The sequence below is a fragment of the Agelaius phoeniceus genome, chromosome 5, assembly GCF_051311805.1.
Source record: "Agelaius phoeniceus isolate bAgePho1 chromosome 5, bAgePho1.hap1, whole genome shotgun sequence".
Taxonomy (NCBI): domain Eukaryota; kingdom Metazoa; phylum Chordata; class Aves; order Passeriformes; family Icteridae; genus Agelaius; species Agelaius phoeniceus.
This window is the reverse complement of record NC_135269.1, coordinates 51,999,513-52,011,509: the sequence shown is the minus strand read 5'-3', so window position 1 is coordinate 52,011,509 and position 11,997 is coordinate 51,999,513. Positions and strand designations below refer to the sequence as shown.

General features: G+C 41.0%; 1 protein-coding gene across 1 annotated transcript; it reads right to left on the bottom strand.

The window, feature by feature from the left end:
• Positions 1 to 1,353: 1,353 nt before the first annotated feature.
• On the bottom strand, positions 1,354 to 9,976 carry LOC129119813 (hyaluronidase-1-like). The gene is made up of 3 exons (XM_054632011.2): positions 9,059 to 9,976; positions 2,911 to 3,000; positions 1,354 to 1,782 (listed from the first exon to the last, which is right to left on the bottom strand). The coding sequence occupies exons 1-3, from the start codon at positions 9,974 to 9,976 to the stop codon at positions 1,354 to 1,356; spliced, it is 1,437 nt and encodes a 478-aa protein (XP_054487986.2).
• Between the last annotated feature and the right edge of the window lie 2,021 nt (positions 9,977 to 11,997).

Below are 11,997 nucleotides of genomic sequence, written 5' to 3'. Positions count from 1 at the left end.
GCAATGTAGTCAGGCCACAGATGATCAATACACACACATGTAAGGGCAAAAAAGAAGACTTAGACCCACATGTGGGTTTGTGTCCATGATCTGGAGCAATACTCAGTCCAATGCATCATACAGAAATCTCAAATAAAATTATTTGAGTAAGTCAGAGTGGTGTAGGAAATTTCTTGGGCTTGTCTTCAATTCAGTGAAGGCATCCATTGTTTGTTACATTGAAAGGCTATGTGGAATACAGATAGTTCTTTGGTGGAATACATTTGTTCACACATGAGCATGAATCAATGGATAACTGCAAATGGGCATGGCACAGCCTGACAGAACAGCGTGTTATGGATGCTAAATTAACCAGTAATCAGTAGTTCATTAAGCTGCACCACCTTCAGAGAGGTCCCCATCTGAAGCCAAAGGCTGCAAGCCAAAATATTTCAATGAATAGAGTTCTTCATTTTCTCCTGACCTGCTGAGGGAAATGCACACTGCCGGTAGGGTCTGTCAGCCTGTTCTCATTCCCCACTCACTGACCAGCCAGCAGAAAGCAAAGACCTGCAGCAGCTCCAAAGGCAGCACAGATGCCTCCTTCCCAAGGGGTTGAGGTGAGCAAAGAAGTGCTTCCCTACTTCCTGCCCAGGCAGAAGCACTGCTGGGTGCCAGCTGCCAGCACTGCTCTCAGAGCTCAGAACCCCTCACCTAAAAGTGATTGCAGAGATGTTCAGTCAGACAGAATCTTTGAAACTGATGGCAGAACACTAGTACTGGAAATAATGATACCTCTGGAAGTAACATAAATCAAATTAGGCCTCAAAATACTGAAATATAAATTTTTAAAAGTTTGTGCTAAGTACTCTATACTCTTCACATTGCTCCTGCAGTAGCAGTAGGATCAATGGATGTGGCTCGGGGCACAGTGCAGCTGCTCACACAGTGTACCACTTGATTTCAGCAAGAGCTGCAGAGAACAGTTCCCAGTCCCGGGTCCACAACATTCTCTTCCTCACCATGTTAAATCACCCACCCCCAAAGAGGTTCTGTGTTCATCTTTTTAAACTTCTGCGTGGTTGAATCATTGTACAAGTTCATTCAACTTTTTTCCTCAGGTAAAATTTCCACTGCAACAACAGAATCTTTATCTGTCAAACACGTGAGTGAAACACAAGGTAGGACTAAAGGAGCAGGTAAAAAAAGGTTTTCAAAATTTTTAATGTCTAAAAAAGTTCCAGGAGTAGAAAATTGCTAAAACAGAATAAAATCATTTAATCAAGAATGCGTTTTCCCTTTACAATATTTTTTTTTAAGAAACAGGACTCTTAGAGGCACCCTTTTTATTCCCTTGCAATGCCTTAGAAGACCTTAATGTGTAGAACAAAGCAGAAGAAGCTGCATGGCTCCTAAGAGGAAGATAAAAAGGCTTTGTTTTCTTGATCTACTAAACACTACACGAACCCAGTGTTCCAACAGCCTTTGGTCAGGCAATTCACAAAATATTCCTGTCCAGCCCTGGTAACACTGACAAATAAACCTCTGCTTCATGGCTTCAATGCTCTCCAGGCTGGGTTTGCCAGTCACCCGGAACCTGGGGCCCCTCTCTGAGTGATGCACGTGGATCTTGAAATCCCTGGGTGACAAATGGAGGTAAGCGGAGGAGTCGCTGTTCCTGCGGATGCATCTGCCATTCTTCTTGCACAGGACTTTGCTGCAGAGCCTGGCTGCTGAGGTCACATTGATGACATAATGGCCCAAGGGTCCGTCGATGTACCGCTTCACCGTTAAGCAGCTCTCCTGGGAAAAATAAACAGCCACGACACATTTCTAGTATCTAGCATTATGTCCAAGTTTATTGTGCCTAAAAAGATGCTAGTACTAAATTTTTCTTGTCTAAAGTAATCCATTGAGATAAATCTTGTTGGACTCACATACTGGAGGGATATATTTGGTTTAAATGAGTTTATTTCCAAGATTTGAAAAGAATTGACCTCTGCTATAGTTACTATTTGAGTGCCTGATAGCAAAATAGTGTAAGATTAGGAAGGAGTTCCAGGAAGTAGAAAGAGAGTTAATATGGTTCATACCTGAGACTAACTGGTTCCTTAAGTAGAGATTTCTGGTAGCTGCTGACTAGGAGAAGTGCATGGAACTAACAGGTTTTAAAGCACAAATTAAGTCACCACTCTGGCCCTGGTCGCTCCAATACCTTCAGTTTACAGAAGCCACATAATAGTCATAAACCAGCACAGAAATTGCTGCAATTGCAAATAGAAAGTTCCAGTTTGGATTTCCTGGTTCCTCTGAACAAGTCAGTGGTACTTTGCCAGAGACTTCAGGAGTAGGACAGCAGACTGCATGAAAAGCAGAGTGGGCACCAAGGCCCAGGTTTAGGAATGAGGGCTATCCTGCCATGCCTCCTGGGAAAATCCAGTCCTGCCTTCCATCTCCTCAAGGTTTATTTATGAAAGTCTGAAGAACCTGGGAGAAGCAACTGGGGCTTGTCTTGTGACATTGTTTTCCATGTAACATTTCAACATTAGCAACTGGAGAAAATACCTCACCTCCAGGCTCCATTCCTTCCCAGTCAATCTGGACAATTGTCATAGTTACAAAGTAGAACACTGTAAAACAAGCTGTGCTTATATCTCTATGGCACTGTTTTGAAACATGTCTTTCTCCTCACCTGGACTCATTATTCCACTGAGTATTCCATTATTCATTTACAAATGACCTGCCCAAAGCAATGTGCTCTGGAGCAACAGGACTTTTCAGCCTAACAGAATTAATGAGACCTTAAAGAGTGCTGAGCCATCCTCCTCCCTTGTTGGCTGATGGCACTGATAAAGATAGATATGGAGGGTGTGGTGCCAGACAAGAGGCATTGAGGTGATTCCTGAGAACTGGCAAACTGATCTGACTGACCTTTGAGCTGGCATACTGCATGCTGCCCCAGAGAACAACTCCAGCTGCTCCCAAAGCTGCGCTTTCCCCGATGGTGCTGACCAGATCCCTCTGAAAAAGAAGGACAAATCCACACATGAGAAAAACAAATATACAAAAGTAAAAGTAGAAAAGCATTGGGATATGTGCATTGCTTCTTTTTTTCCCCCAGAGGGAACATTGATCCTGCGGTATATTCTTCACAATAAAATCACTGTTTAGTTTAGAAGGCTCTTCTGTGTCTCTACAAAGCTTTGCATAGGTGGCATTCATCAGTGGGCCTCTTAAATAATGAAATCTTTATCATTTATACACAAGGGTTCCTCCAACCAAGCTGGTGGAGTAAGGATTTAGTGATCTATTTTATGTACTAATCTTTGAATGATTACCAAACCTACCTAGGTAACATTTTTGGCAATGATCATGAGTCTGATCACACATCCTGGATCATCCTTACAGTGTCTGGCTGCAGTTGATGGCTTTAGGCAGGGTCTAACTTGTGCTGCTTTAGCCATGGTACAGACAGGGCTGCTGCTTCCACCAGCATGAGTGCCATTAGTCCAGGAAACATATCTTTGAAAAATTAATCTCTCTCCCTGATAAAAGTGCCAAGTGGGGGGAAAAAAGCCAAATGCACACACCTGCATATTTAACCATGTCCACTTTTAGAATTGAACCAATAAGGAGCTGAGTTGTAGCAGTAACAATAGCACAACTCTACCACAGCAGCCTGAGTGTGGAATAGGAGTGCCTTGCCAACCACATGGCAATGTATCTTGCACATGTCTTAAAGACATTCTCTGAGATTATGAATATTGTGTCTAGAAAAATGCAATTAAATCTTCAAAAATATGCAGGAAGGAACTTCTCCCCCAAATTTCAAGGCATACTCAATTACATCTAAAACCATTTCTGTCTACAAGAGTTGATTAAAAAGTAATTCCTGATTAGTATTTGTAATGACAGACCTTACAATATTTCTCAATTTGACAAAGAGAAAATGCCTTTCAAAAGATATTTATGGTCTTTTTTACAGTCTTTGCAACTCTTTAACTGGAGAACAATCAAAAATACCAGCCAAATTATCTCAGTATGGTGGTAGAAAATTTAGAAAAGCAAAATTACAGAGTGGAAGAACTATGTTATTATTAATTACTACTAAATAATATACTCTTTGTGTAAATGGGCCTGCATTAATTTATCAATGCGTAGTTATGGAATTTTCATTCCTGAAACATTTGTGGCCTGAGAGATACAAAAAAAGCACAAATAAATATCATGGGAGAGGGAGAAGGCACTGAAGAGTTGAATACAATTATGGGGAATTCAGAGTGAGCAGTGGCTTTGACCCTCAGCTAAAGGTTGGACAAAAAAACGTAGGAGAACCTGCAAAAGTCTGGAAGAGTAGAGCTTGCCTACTGGTTCCTAGAGCAGAGTTCAGATTTAAGGTGCAACTGGTCTTGCCTGAAGCTCCTGTTGCTGCTGATCACCCAAACAGTCTTTTAGAGACTGTCATTACTCCTAAAAGCATACAGACCAGTAGTACTTTTTAAAGGATAGTGGTAGATCCAAACACCTGTGGACTGCAGGTGTTATTTTCAATGGGGTTAAGGAGGATGGGTATTTACTATGAGAATTAATCAATTAATCAGTTGAAAAAAAAAAGGAGTGTGTTAATTAAAGATCAAAATATCAAATGTTAAAAGAATGTGGAATTCAGTCTGTAGTGTTGGTAATGAGGGTTCCCAGGCCTTTGTCATCTGCAAAACATTTTATGAAGTTTACCGAGATGCAAAGACTGGACTGTGATTCTACATTACTCACATGACAGTTGAGTGATTTTGCATTAACACATTTCAGATCTCATTAAGAAAATGAATTAAAACTTATCAGACATCCAGAATAAATAATCAATAAATATTTAGGATTGTTGGATGAACTAGGACCTAAGAAAACCCTGAAATAAATTTTATATAAGTAATATGCTCTGGGAATTAGAGTGCTTGATCAGAAGTCAGTAAATCTAAATTTTTTATAAGCCCATTTCCCACATCTTTCTTTTGTTAGTTTTATTAGATCACAAATATATTACAGCACTTCATGTCTAATTCATATGGATATAAAACTGACAGAACTCATGCTTAAAGTTCTTCCAGGCCTCTAGATGTGTGAAGTCCAATGGCACTGATAATTTCACACTTAAGTCCCTGAGGCACCTACTCCTTAACTTTCCTGCAATCTAGAATTACTACCTTGACAACACTGAAAAATTCAGCACTTATCTTTGGCTAAGGCCAAAATTTGGCATTTTATTGGAAGGTATGTTTTCCTTGGGATTCTTAAAGGACTCTTACAGCCCCTGCACAGGTGCTAGATGCTGGTGAAAACAGCAGTTTCACCACAAAAATATTGTATAGGACTTCATTTAATCACTTTCCTTACACCTTACATCTCCTCTTTTTGTATTCTTTGGAACAAAGGTCAGGTGCTAAGAGTCCTTCCCAGAAGGAGAGAAATAGAAAGAGCTGGTCTGACACATAATCTCCAGATAACCCTGTGGAGAGGGTTACCTTCATCCAGAGGTTTCAGATGACATCTCTGTCTGATGCCATTTCACTTTGCACTTTGAATGTTCAAAGGAGAGAAAGAGAAATCAGTGGGAACCCAACTACAGCTTATGATAAATTTGTGTTAATGATGAAGAACTGAGTGAGACACATGAACTCCACCAGCAGCCTCAGACACAGCAGTCCTGGTTTTGGACTGAACATGTGCCCCTTCTACACAGCACATCTTGGCCTTGGTGGGGACTCACTGGAATAGCTCTTCTTTGAGAGTCTAATAAAAGCCTCATATGGAAGAAAACATACAATGAAAAAAAAATAGATATTTTAAATATTATTATCTTAACATTTTTCTAGCTGGGGAATCCTAATTTTTTTCTCATATCAGACTTTGGTGACTGGTATTTGTCCAAATGATTAACAAGTCAACAAGCCTCTTCCCTTGTGATGTTCATTTCTGTTCAAGCTTTTGGGGGCAGTGTGCAACTACCTAAGGTCCTCAAGACTAGGCTAGGCTATCCCCAAATGGACACCTGATTTGGCAGGGAGCAGGAGGAGGCTCTACTGTCTGTCAATGTTTCTTTGTATTTAGATCACCCAAGTCACTGCACTGGACCTTAAAAGAATAGGAGGTGAACTAAACCTTTAGTTTTGGAGCTCGAGATGAATGTGAAACAAGACAGTCAGTTCTAGTTACATGTTGAGGAAAGAAAAAAATCTGTAATCTTGAAGAGCCTTAGTTACAGACAAGAGTTTTCTGTATTCAGCAATAGTAGTTCAAGCCTGGCATGGTTGCAGGGGTTGGTCTCTATACCCATGCACACCTGGTCATCAAAGACTATCAGTAGGGGAACAACAGGACTGCTATCCATTATTAATCATTTGCCAGTTGTCATCGTGCTTTATTAATGATTTCAGCCATCTAGTCAGGAAGCACAGATGCTATTGTGTGACTTCCTCCCCCACAAGCTTAATAGTTAATTGTCCAAGCAGAAAGTTTCTAAATACCCTACAGATGGCAAACTGCTTATACACATTTCTAGCAAATACAAAAACCTTTCATAATGATTTGGATCCCAATTCCAAATTTATAAATTATTTCCAAGAGAAAAAGCAGTATTAATTTCTCAGACACCTTAAGCACAACTCACCTGTTTTCCAGATGCAGTCAGGGTGAAAGGTACAGCACACACAGCTACAGCATCTGTCTGGGACCTGGGCCTTTCATCTTTCTGAAGGTTTGATAGACCTGTGCCTCTCCCTCAGTGACTCTGACTCACAGCCACTTTTTCTGACTTCACTGTGCAATTTCACATGAGCCCTTTGCACAGAAGGGTTTGCACACAAGTCTTGAATGTCAGTAGTGTTTCTGTTGGGATAGAAAGCACAGCTCTTGCACAGCTCGATGGAGCAAGGCTGTGGTTGTCCTGGCCCAGTCCCTGGCAGAGGTCAGGTAACTATCCCATCTGCCCACTGTCCCAGTTTTTCTGCGGCCATTTAGCCTGGATGTCACTGTCCTGGGACCTTGCCTTGTCACCTTCATGCACATTGTTTCTGGAGCTCAGAGGTTTCATGCCTTGTTTGTAACTTTGTGAGCATCACTTAGGGGCTTGGCATGGGTCAAATGAGAATCTCCAACCTAGTCTAAAACCTGAACATACAAAACCACATTTAAATTATCCCAGTGGCTCCAGGGCTATGAAAGAATACAAGAACATTATTTTTTTTATCATTTCTATGTTTTTAAACACAACCCTGCAAGTTCCTGTCAGACCCCAAGCTGTTCTCACAGATCATGTGCATAGTCTGGCCACGTTAAGCCCTGTCCCATGTTGAGTACCCTGCCCATGCTGTCCTTATTAGAAAATATGTAGTGGAGCATAATCTAAATATGTTTCTCTGGCTATGTAAAGATCTTTTTTAAGTTGTAAAGCAATCTTTCAAGCATCCAAAACTAAATGGCTACATGCAATTGGAAAGCAGGCTGATGAGTTAAAGAATGTAACCTGAGAGAAGCATCACTCCAAATTACTACTGTACTGTTCAGAATATATAAAACAGTGACTATGTGCCACTACAGATTTTGAATTCACACATAACTGGTAATAGCATGCTAGTTTTCATAGCTTTCATGGTATTTTTATATTGATCAAGGGACTAATTAATTTTATAAAAATGTATTATTACAGACTGCATTTGAAGAATTGTTATGTATTTCCTAGCCTGAGTTCTTCAATGAAGGTTGTTCTGGGTGACATCCTGCCTGTACTGACCCCAGTGACTCCTTGCCTCCAGGACTAGGCTGGCCTATCTGCCCATGATTTCTGAGTCAGCTAGCACCTGTGATTTCCACAGAGAAAACAGCTCCAGAGAGTTTCTGGTTGCTGAAAATGAACCAGACCAAATTCCTAATTACTTCTATGTACAATTTGCTTTTCAAGGGCAGCCTGAAAGTATAATTTGCTTCCTGGGGTCAGCTTGAAGCATTTCTCAGGGTCTCAGGGATCTGCTGCACCTCCTCAGCTCCAGCTCCCAGCTGAAGCCCCACACAGCCTGTGGTTTACTGGGCTGAACTTTGCCTTTTCCCTTGCCAATTCTCTCCCTTTTTCTGTTCTAGTTTGAGTCAGGAACTTGTCTCTGGCAGCATTAGAAGGAATCTCTCACCAGCTCTCCATAAAATAAAGGGAGGGAGCACCCTCAGATGACCTTTGTCATCAAGGGGTTATTTCCATGAGTTCCCTGTCCCAGATTTTCTCCTTTCTCATGAAATTATAGAAACCAAAGAAAAACATTTGGCACTTGAAGCAACTATTAGAGAAATGAATAAGTGTCTGTGCATCTCTATTATTGGCATAAACAAAGAGCAACAATCATCATTACACATCCAGAAAGTCTGAGATTTACACATATATAATTTACCATCAGTGTTGTGGCCAGTACATATTTATTGCACTTGAACACTGGTTGATGGGACATTGCATGACTCAAAAACTGGGTTTCTTTGATAAAAAGACTCCACAGTTTAGCACTAAATGTTAGACATGAAGATGTTGTACTTCTGGCAAGTAAGATAGATGGCCAATGCTCATCATGCAGGAGTTAGGAACTCCAGGACAGATTGCTTTACTTGGACTAGTTTATTTCTATATTGAATGAATTTATATTTGCATAAAGAAACAAAAAAGCCCTGAGGATCCTTTCTCATGAAAGTTTAACTTTCCATGGCACTAATTAATTTTAAACGTCACAATATCTGTCAAGCTCATTTCACAAGCTGCCCTGGAAAATAAAAGTATCAAAATGAATTACTTCCTTAAGAAACATATTTCTTTATACTTTCTTTCTAAACCACCTTCATTAAAAATATACAATGTTATCTCCCAGAGGTAGACCAAACCACTGCAATATTAACTCTTGAAAGGCAGAGTTTTGTACTGTGACTACAGTACTTTCTCTCAGGGGGCTGCCTTAAATATGAAAAACAAATGTGTAAGTGCTTTTAGAACATACTTCTTCTAAGAGGCTATTTCTAATTTTTACATTTTGAAAGAAGTCTGTCTGCTTACCTCTGTTAAAACATGAAAAGTATAGGCATAAAATGGTCTGGAGTAAACAAATACAGGCAAAACATAGTCTGTTCTAGCAATTGAGGCAACACGTATTGCCTCTTTAACCCGATAGTGAACAAATTTTAGTGCGTTTGGGCTTGACTTCAGTACATAATCCAGGTATATAGAAGGGTAGAGAGCAGTGCTTTCCTTCCACAGCCAGAGCAGGAGGTCATTGCGGAAGGACTCAATGGCTGGGCATTTCCCTGTGTATGTCTGGGGGTGTTCTTTGTAATCGTAATTGTAGCAGTCTGGGTAAAGGTAGTAACCCCACAAACCATTTGGTCTCATATGCTCAGCCAGAAGGATGGTGTTATTCATAAAACTCCTGCCAGCATTTTCAAATTCTTCTTTAGCCACTTTCCTAATTTTGTCCTCTGACCACCGAGGATGCCGTCTCCTAACAATCTCGAGAGATTTATTTCTATAAATGCTTTTATTGCCCCAGTTCCTATCCCACTGGGGCCTCCAGTTTTCCCAATCAATGACTGCAAGTCCCTGAAATTTCTTCATGGGTATGCAATAGTCAATGTCAGACTTTGCTTTGCTGAGATGTTTGATAAGACTTTCGTTCTGGGGCACCCCTCCATTAACAGGGTCTCCATTATCTGAGTAGTAGGGGTAGTATCCCAGATGGGTGTGGTAGAAGATCGTCACGTTGGATCCACTGAGAGTCTCGTTGATGTTGGATGCAATGTCAAAAACGCCGAGGTCCAGGTCCACCTTGTATCGCAGCCGGCACTGCTCGGTGGGCGCGTTCCAAACCACCAGGAAAGGCTTGTGCAGGACCGGGGGCGCCCGCGCCGGCTTCGGCAGGGCAGCGTCAGCCACAGCCAGCAGGGCCAGCGCTGCCAGCGCTCTGACCCGCACAGCCATGGCCTGGGGTCCCCCTGGGAAATGGCTGTGCTGGGCCCTTGAAGACAAAACCAAGATGAGATGTTAGGAGGGCAACGTGAATGATAACGGTATGTGTTTTGGTTTGATTTGCTTTTGATAACATTTTGATAGCATTGATTTGCTTTTGATGACATTAAACTCAGTGCAAAGAGAGAAACGTGCAAAACTGATCTTGTAAAAGTTAACACTAATTTCAAATGCTTTGAAAAATATTTTTATGGACTACAGTCTGGAAACTTCACTTTCTTTTCACCCAGACTCCTCACACAGCTGTTTCAGACGTTTCCATAACATTCATTTGCTCCCTCATGTCTACAAAATTAGATAATAAAGTAATAACCTAAAATGACAGCATAAAAAAAGAATGTGCTCCCATTCAAAATCTCAGCTTCCAAACAAGCTCTGCTATAGTCAGTCTGACTTGCCTAGAAATCATCACAGCAGAGCTACAGCCTTTACTATCTCCATATTCAAATGGTCACAATAGGAAAGGTAATTTAAACAAAAGGCAGACACTTCTACCTCACACAGGTAGACACCTCAGAAACTCTGCAATTTTCAGGATATGAAAATATTGTTATCTACCCCTGAATTTCATTTTCATTTTCTAAATGAATAGATGCAAGAGTGATAATCAATCTGAAGGCTAGGAGAGGGATACCACAAAGACTTAGTGGTCTAAGCTACTTATTCCAAAGAAAAATTAAATATCTGTATATTAAAAAAGATAAATTACATTAAACAGATCTGAACTAGCTGAAAGAACATGCTGTATCTTTGAAAAAGGGGCTAGTTTTTAGAAATGAGGGGTATTCATAATAATTTTTCCTTTCAGGGAATGATGTTTTCCCTGATAGTCACACTGGCTTGGGGATGCAGCACTCTGGGAGCTGCCAGAGCTGCAAGGCTGCTGGTACCCTAGACACACCCCTGCTTTGTACCCCATGCCCACAAGTGGCTGCTCCAGAATTTGCCTCTGCTCCAAAATCTGTCTCTGCTCCAGAGCACAGCTCAGCTCTGTCCTGGGTTCGTTATTCAGATTTCTTTGCGGATCTTTTTATGCTACAGAGATGATTAAAAAGGTTTCTCTATGAATATACATAGTTTATCATCTCAGTTGTTATTTCTATCATTCACCATTTTAGGCACATGTTAAATTACTGCAATCACTGTGTGTGTTGCAGGTTCAATTCATGCACCAGACATGTGAATTTTAAATTCCTGAAACTTGATGTTTGCCTATTTTTACATCCATTTTAGTGATTTCTCTCCTTGCCCGTAAAGTCTAGCTTTTCTTGTCTCTGGTACTTCCTCAGTTAGCATCAGTTAATCACTGACTAGAAGAGCTTCCCCCTGAAAATATGTTTGCTCTAATAAGTTATATAATCCAGGATTTCTTCCTCTTTCATTTGTCCTTCCATGCCATTCTTCCATCCTCTGGGTTAGATGGATCTTTTCCTGCCTGACCCTGCTCTCCTACTTTTCTGCCTTTCCCTTAAACTCTACTTTGTCCTTATGTCTCCTACAGAACAGCCCTTCTCTATCCTCAGCTTTGTGGTTTTCTACCCTCACTCCCAGAAAAGCATTGAGTTCCCTCACCTGTGGTCTGATATGAGAGCAGCTTCCCAAGATGAGAAGGAAGCAATTTTCATGGAACTGTGGCTGGGGCAGGGAGCGAAAGGCAGGACAGCAAGAAGCCAAGATGCAGGATTTCCCAGGAGCAAGCCCTCACTACCAAGCTAGAGAGCTATGCTCTGTTGTTTCCTCACCCACTCTCTGAATGCTGGTTCTGTAGACCTGAATATAGATTTAGCACCCAAGTTTTAAAATGTTGTTCATAATCCTCTAGATCCTATTAAGGACAACATCCTTGAGTGAAATGGGCCATTTCCATCAATCCAACACTACTTAAAAGCCTGCCTGTTCAAAAAGGACAGAAGGTTATTTTCACTGCACTGATCTATTGGAAGGAGGTCTTATGCTTGCAACTGGAATATTTT

Bases quoted from the DNA above. Each gene is read 5' to 3' on its own strand.
- LOC129119813 (XM_054632011.2), bottom strand. From the start codon at position 9,976: ATGGCTGTGCGGGTCAGAGCGCTGGCAGCGCTGGCCCTGCTGGCTGTG. The intron at 3,001-9,058 runs GTAAGCAGACAG...CTTCTTTTTCAG, and splicing joins CTTTTCATGTTTTAACAGAG to AGGGATCTGGTCAGCACCAT. The intron at 1,783-2,910 runs GTCAGTCAGATC...TATTTTTCCCAG, and splicing joins TGCAGTATGCCAGCTCAAAG to GAGAGCTGCTTAACGGTGAA.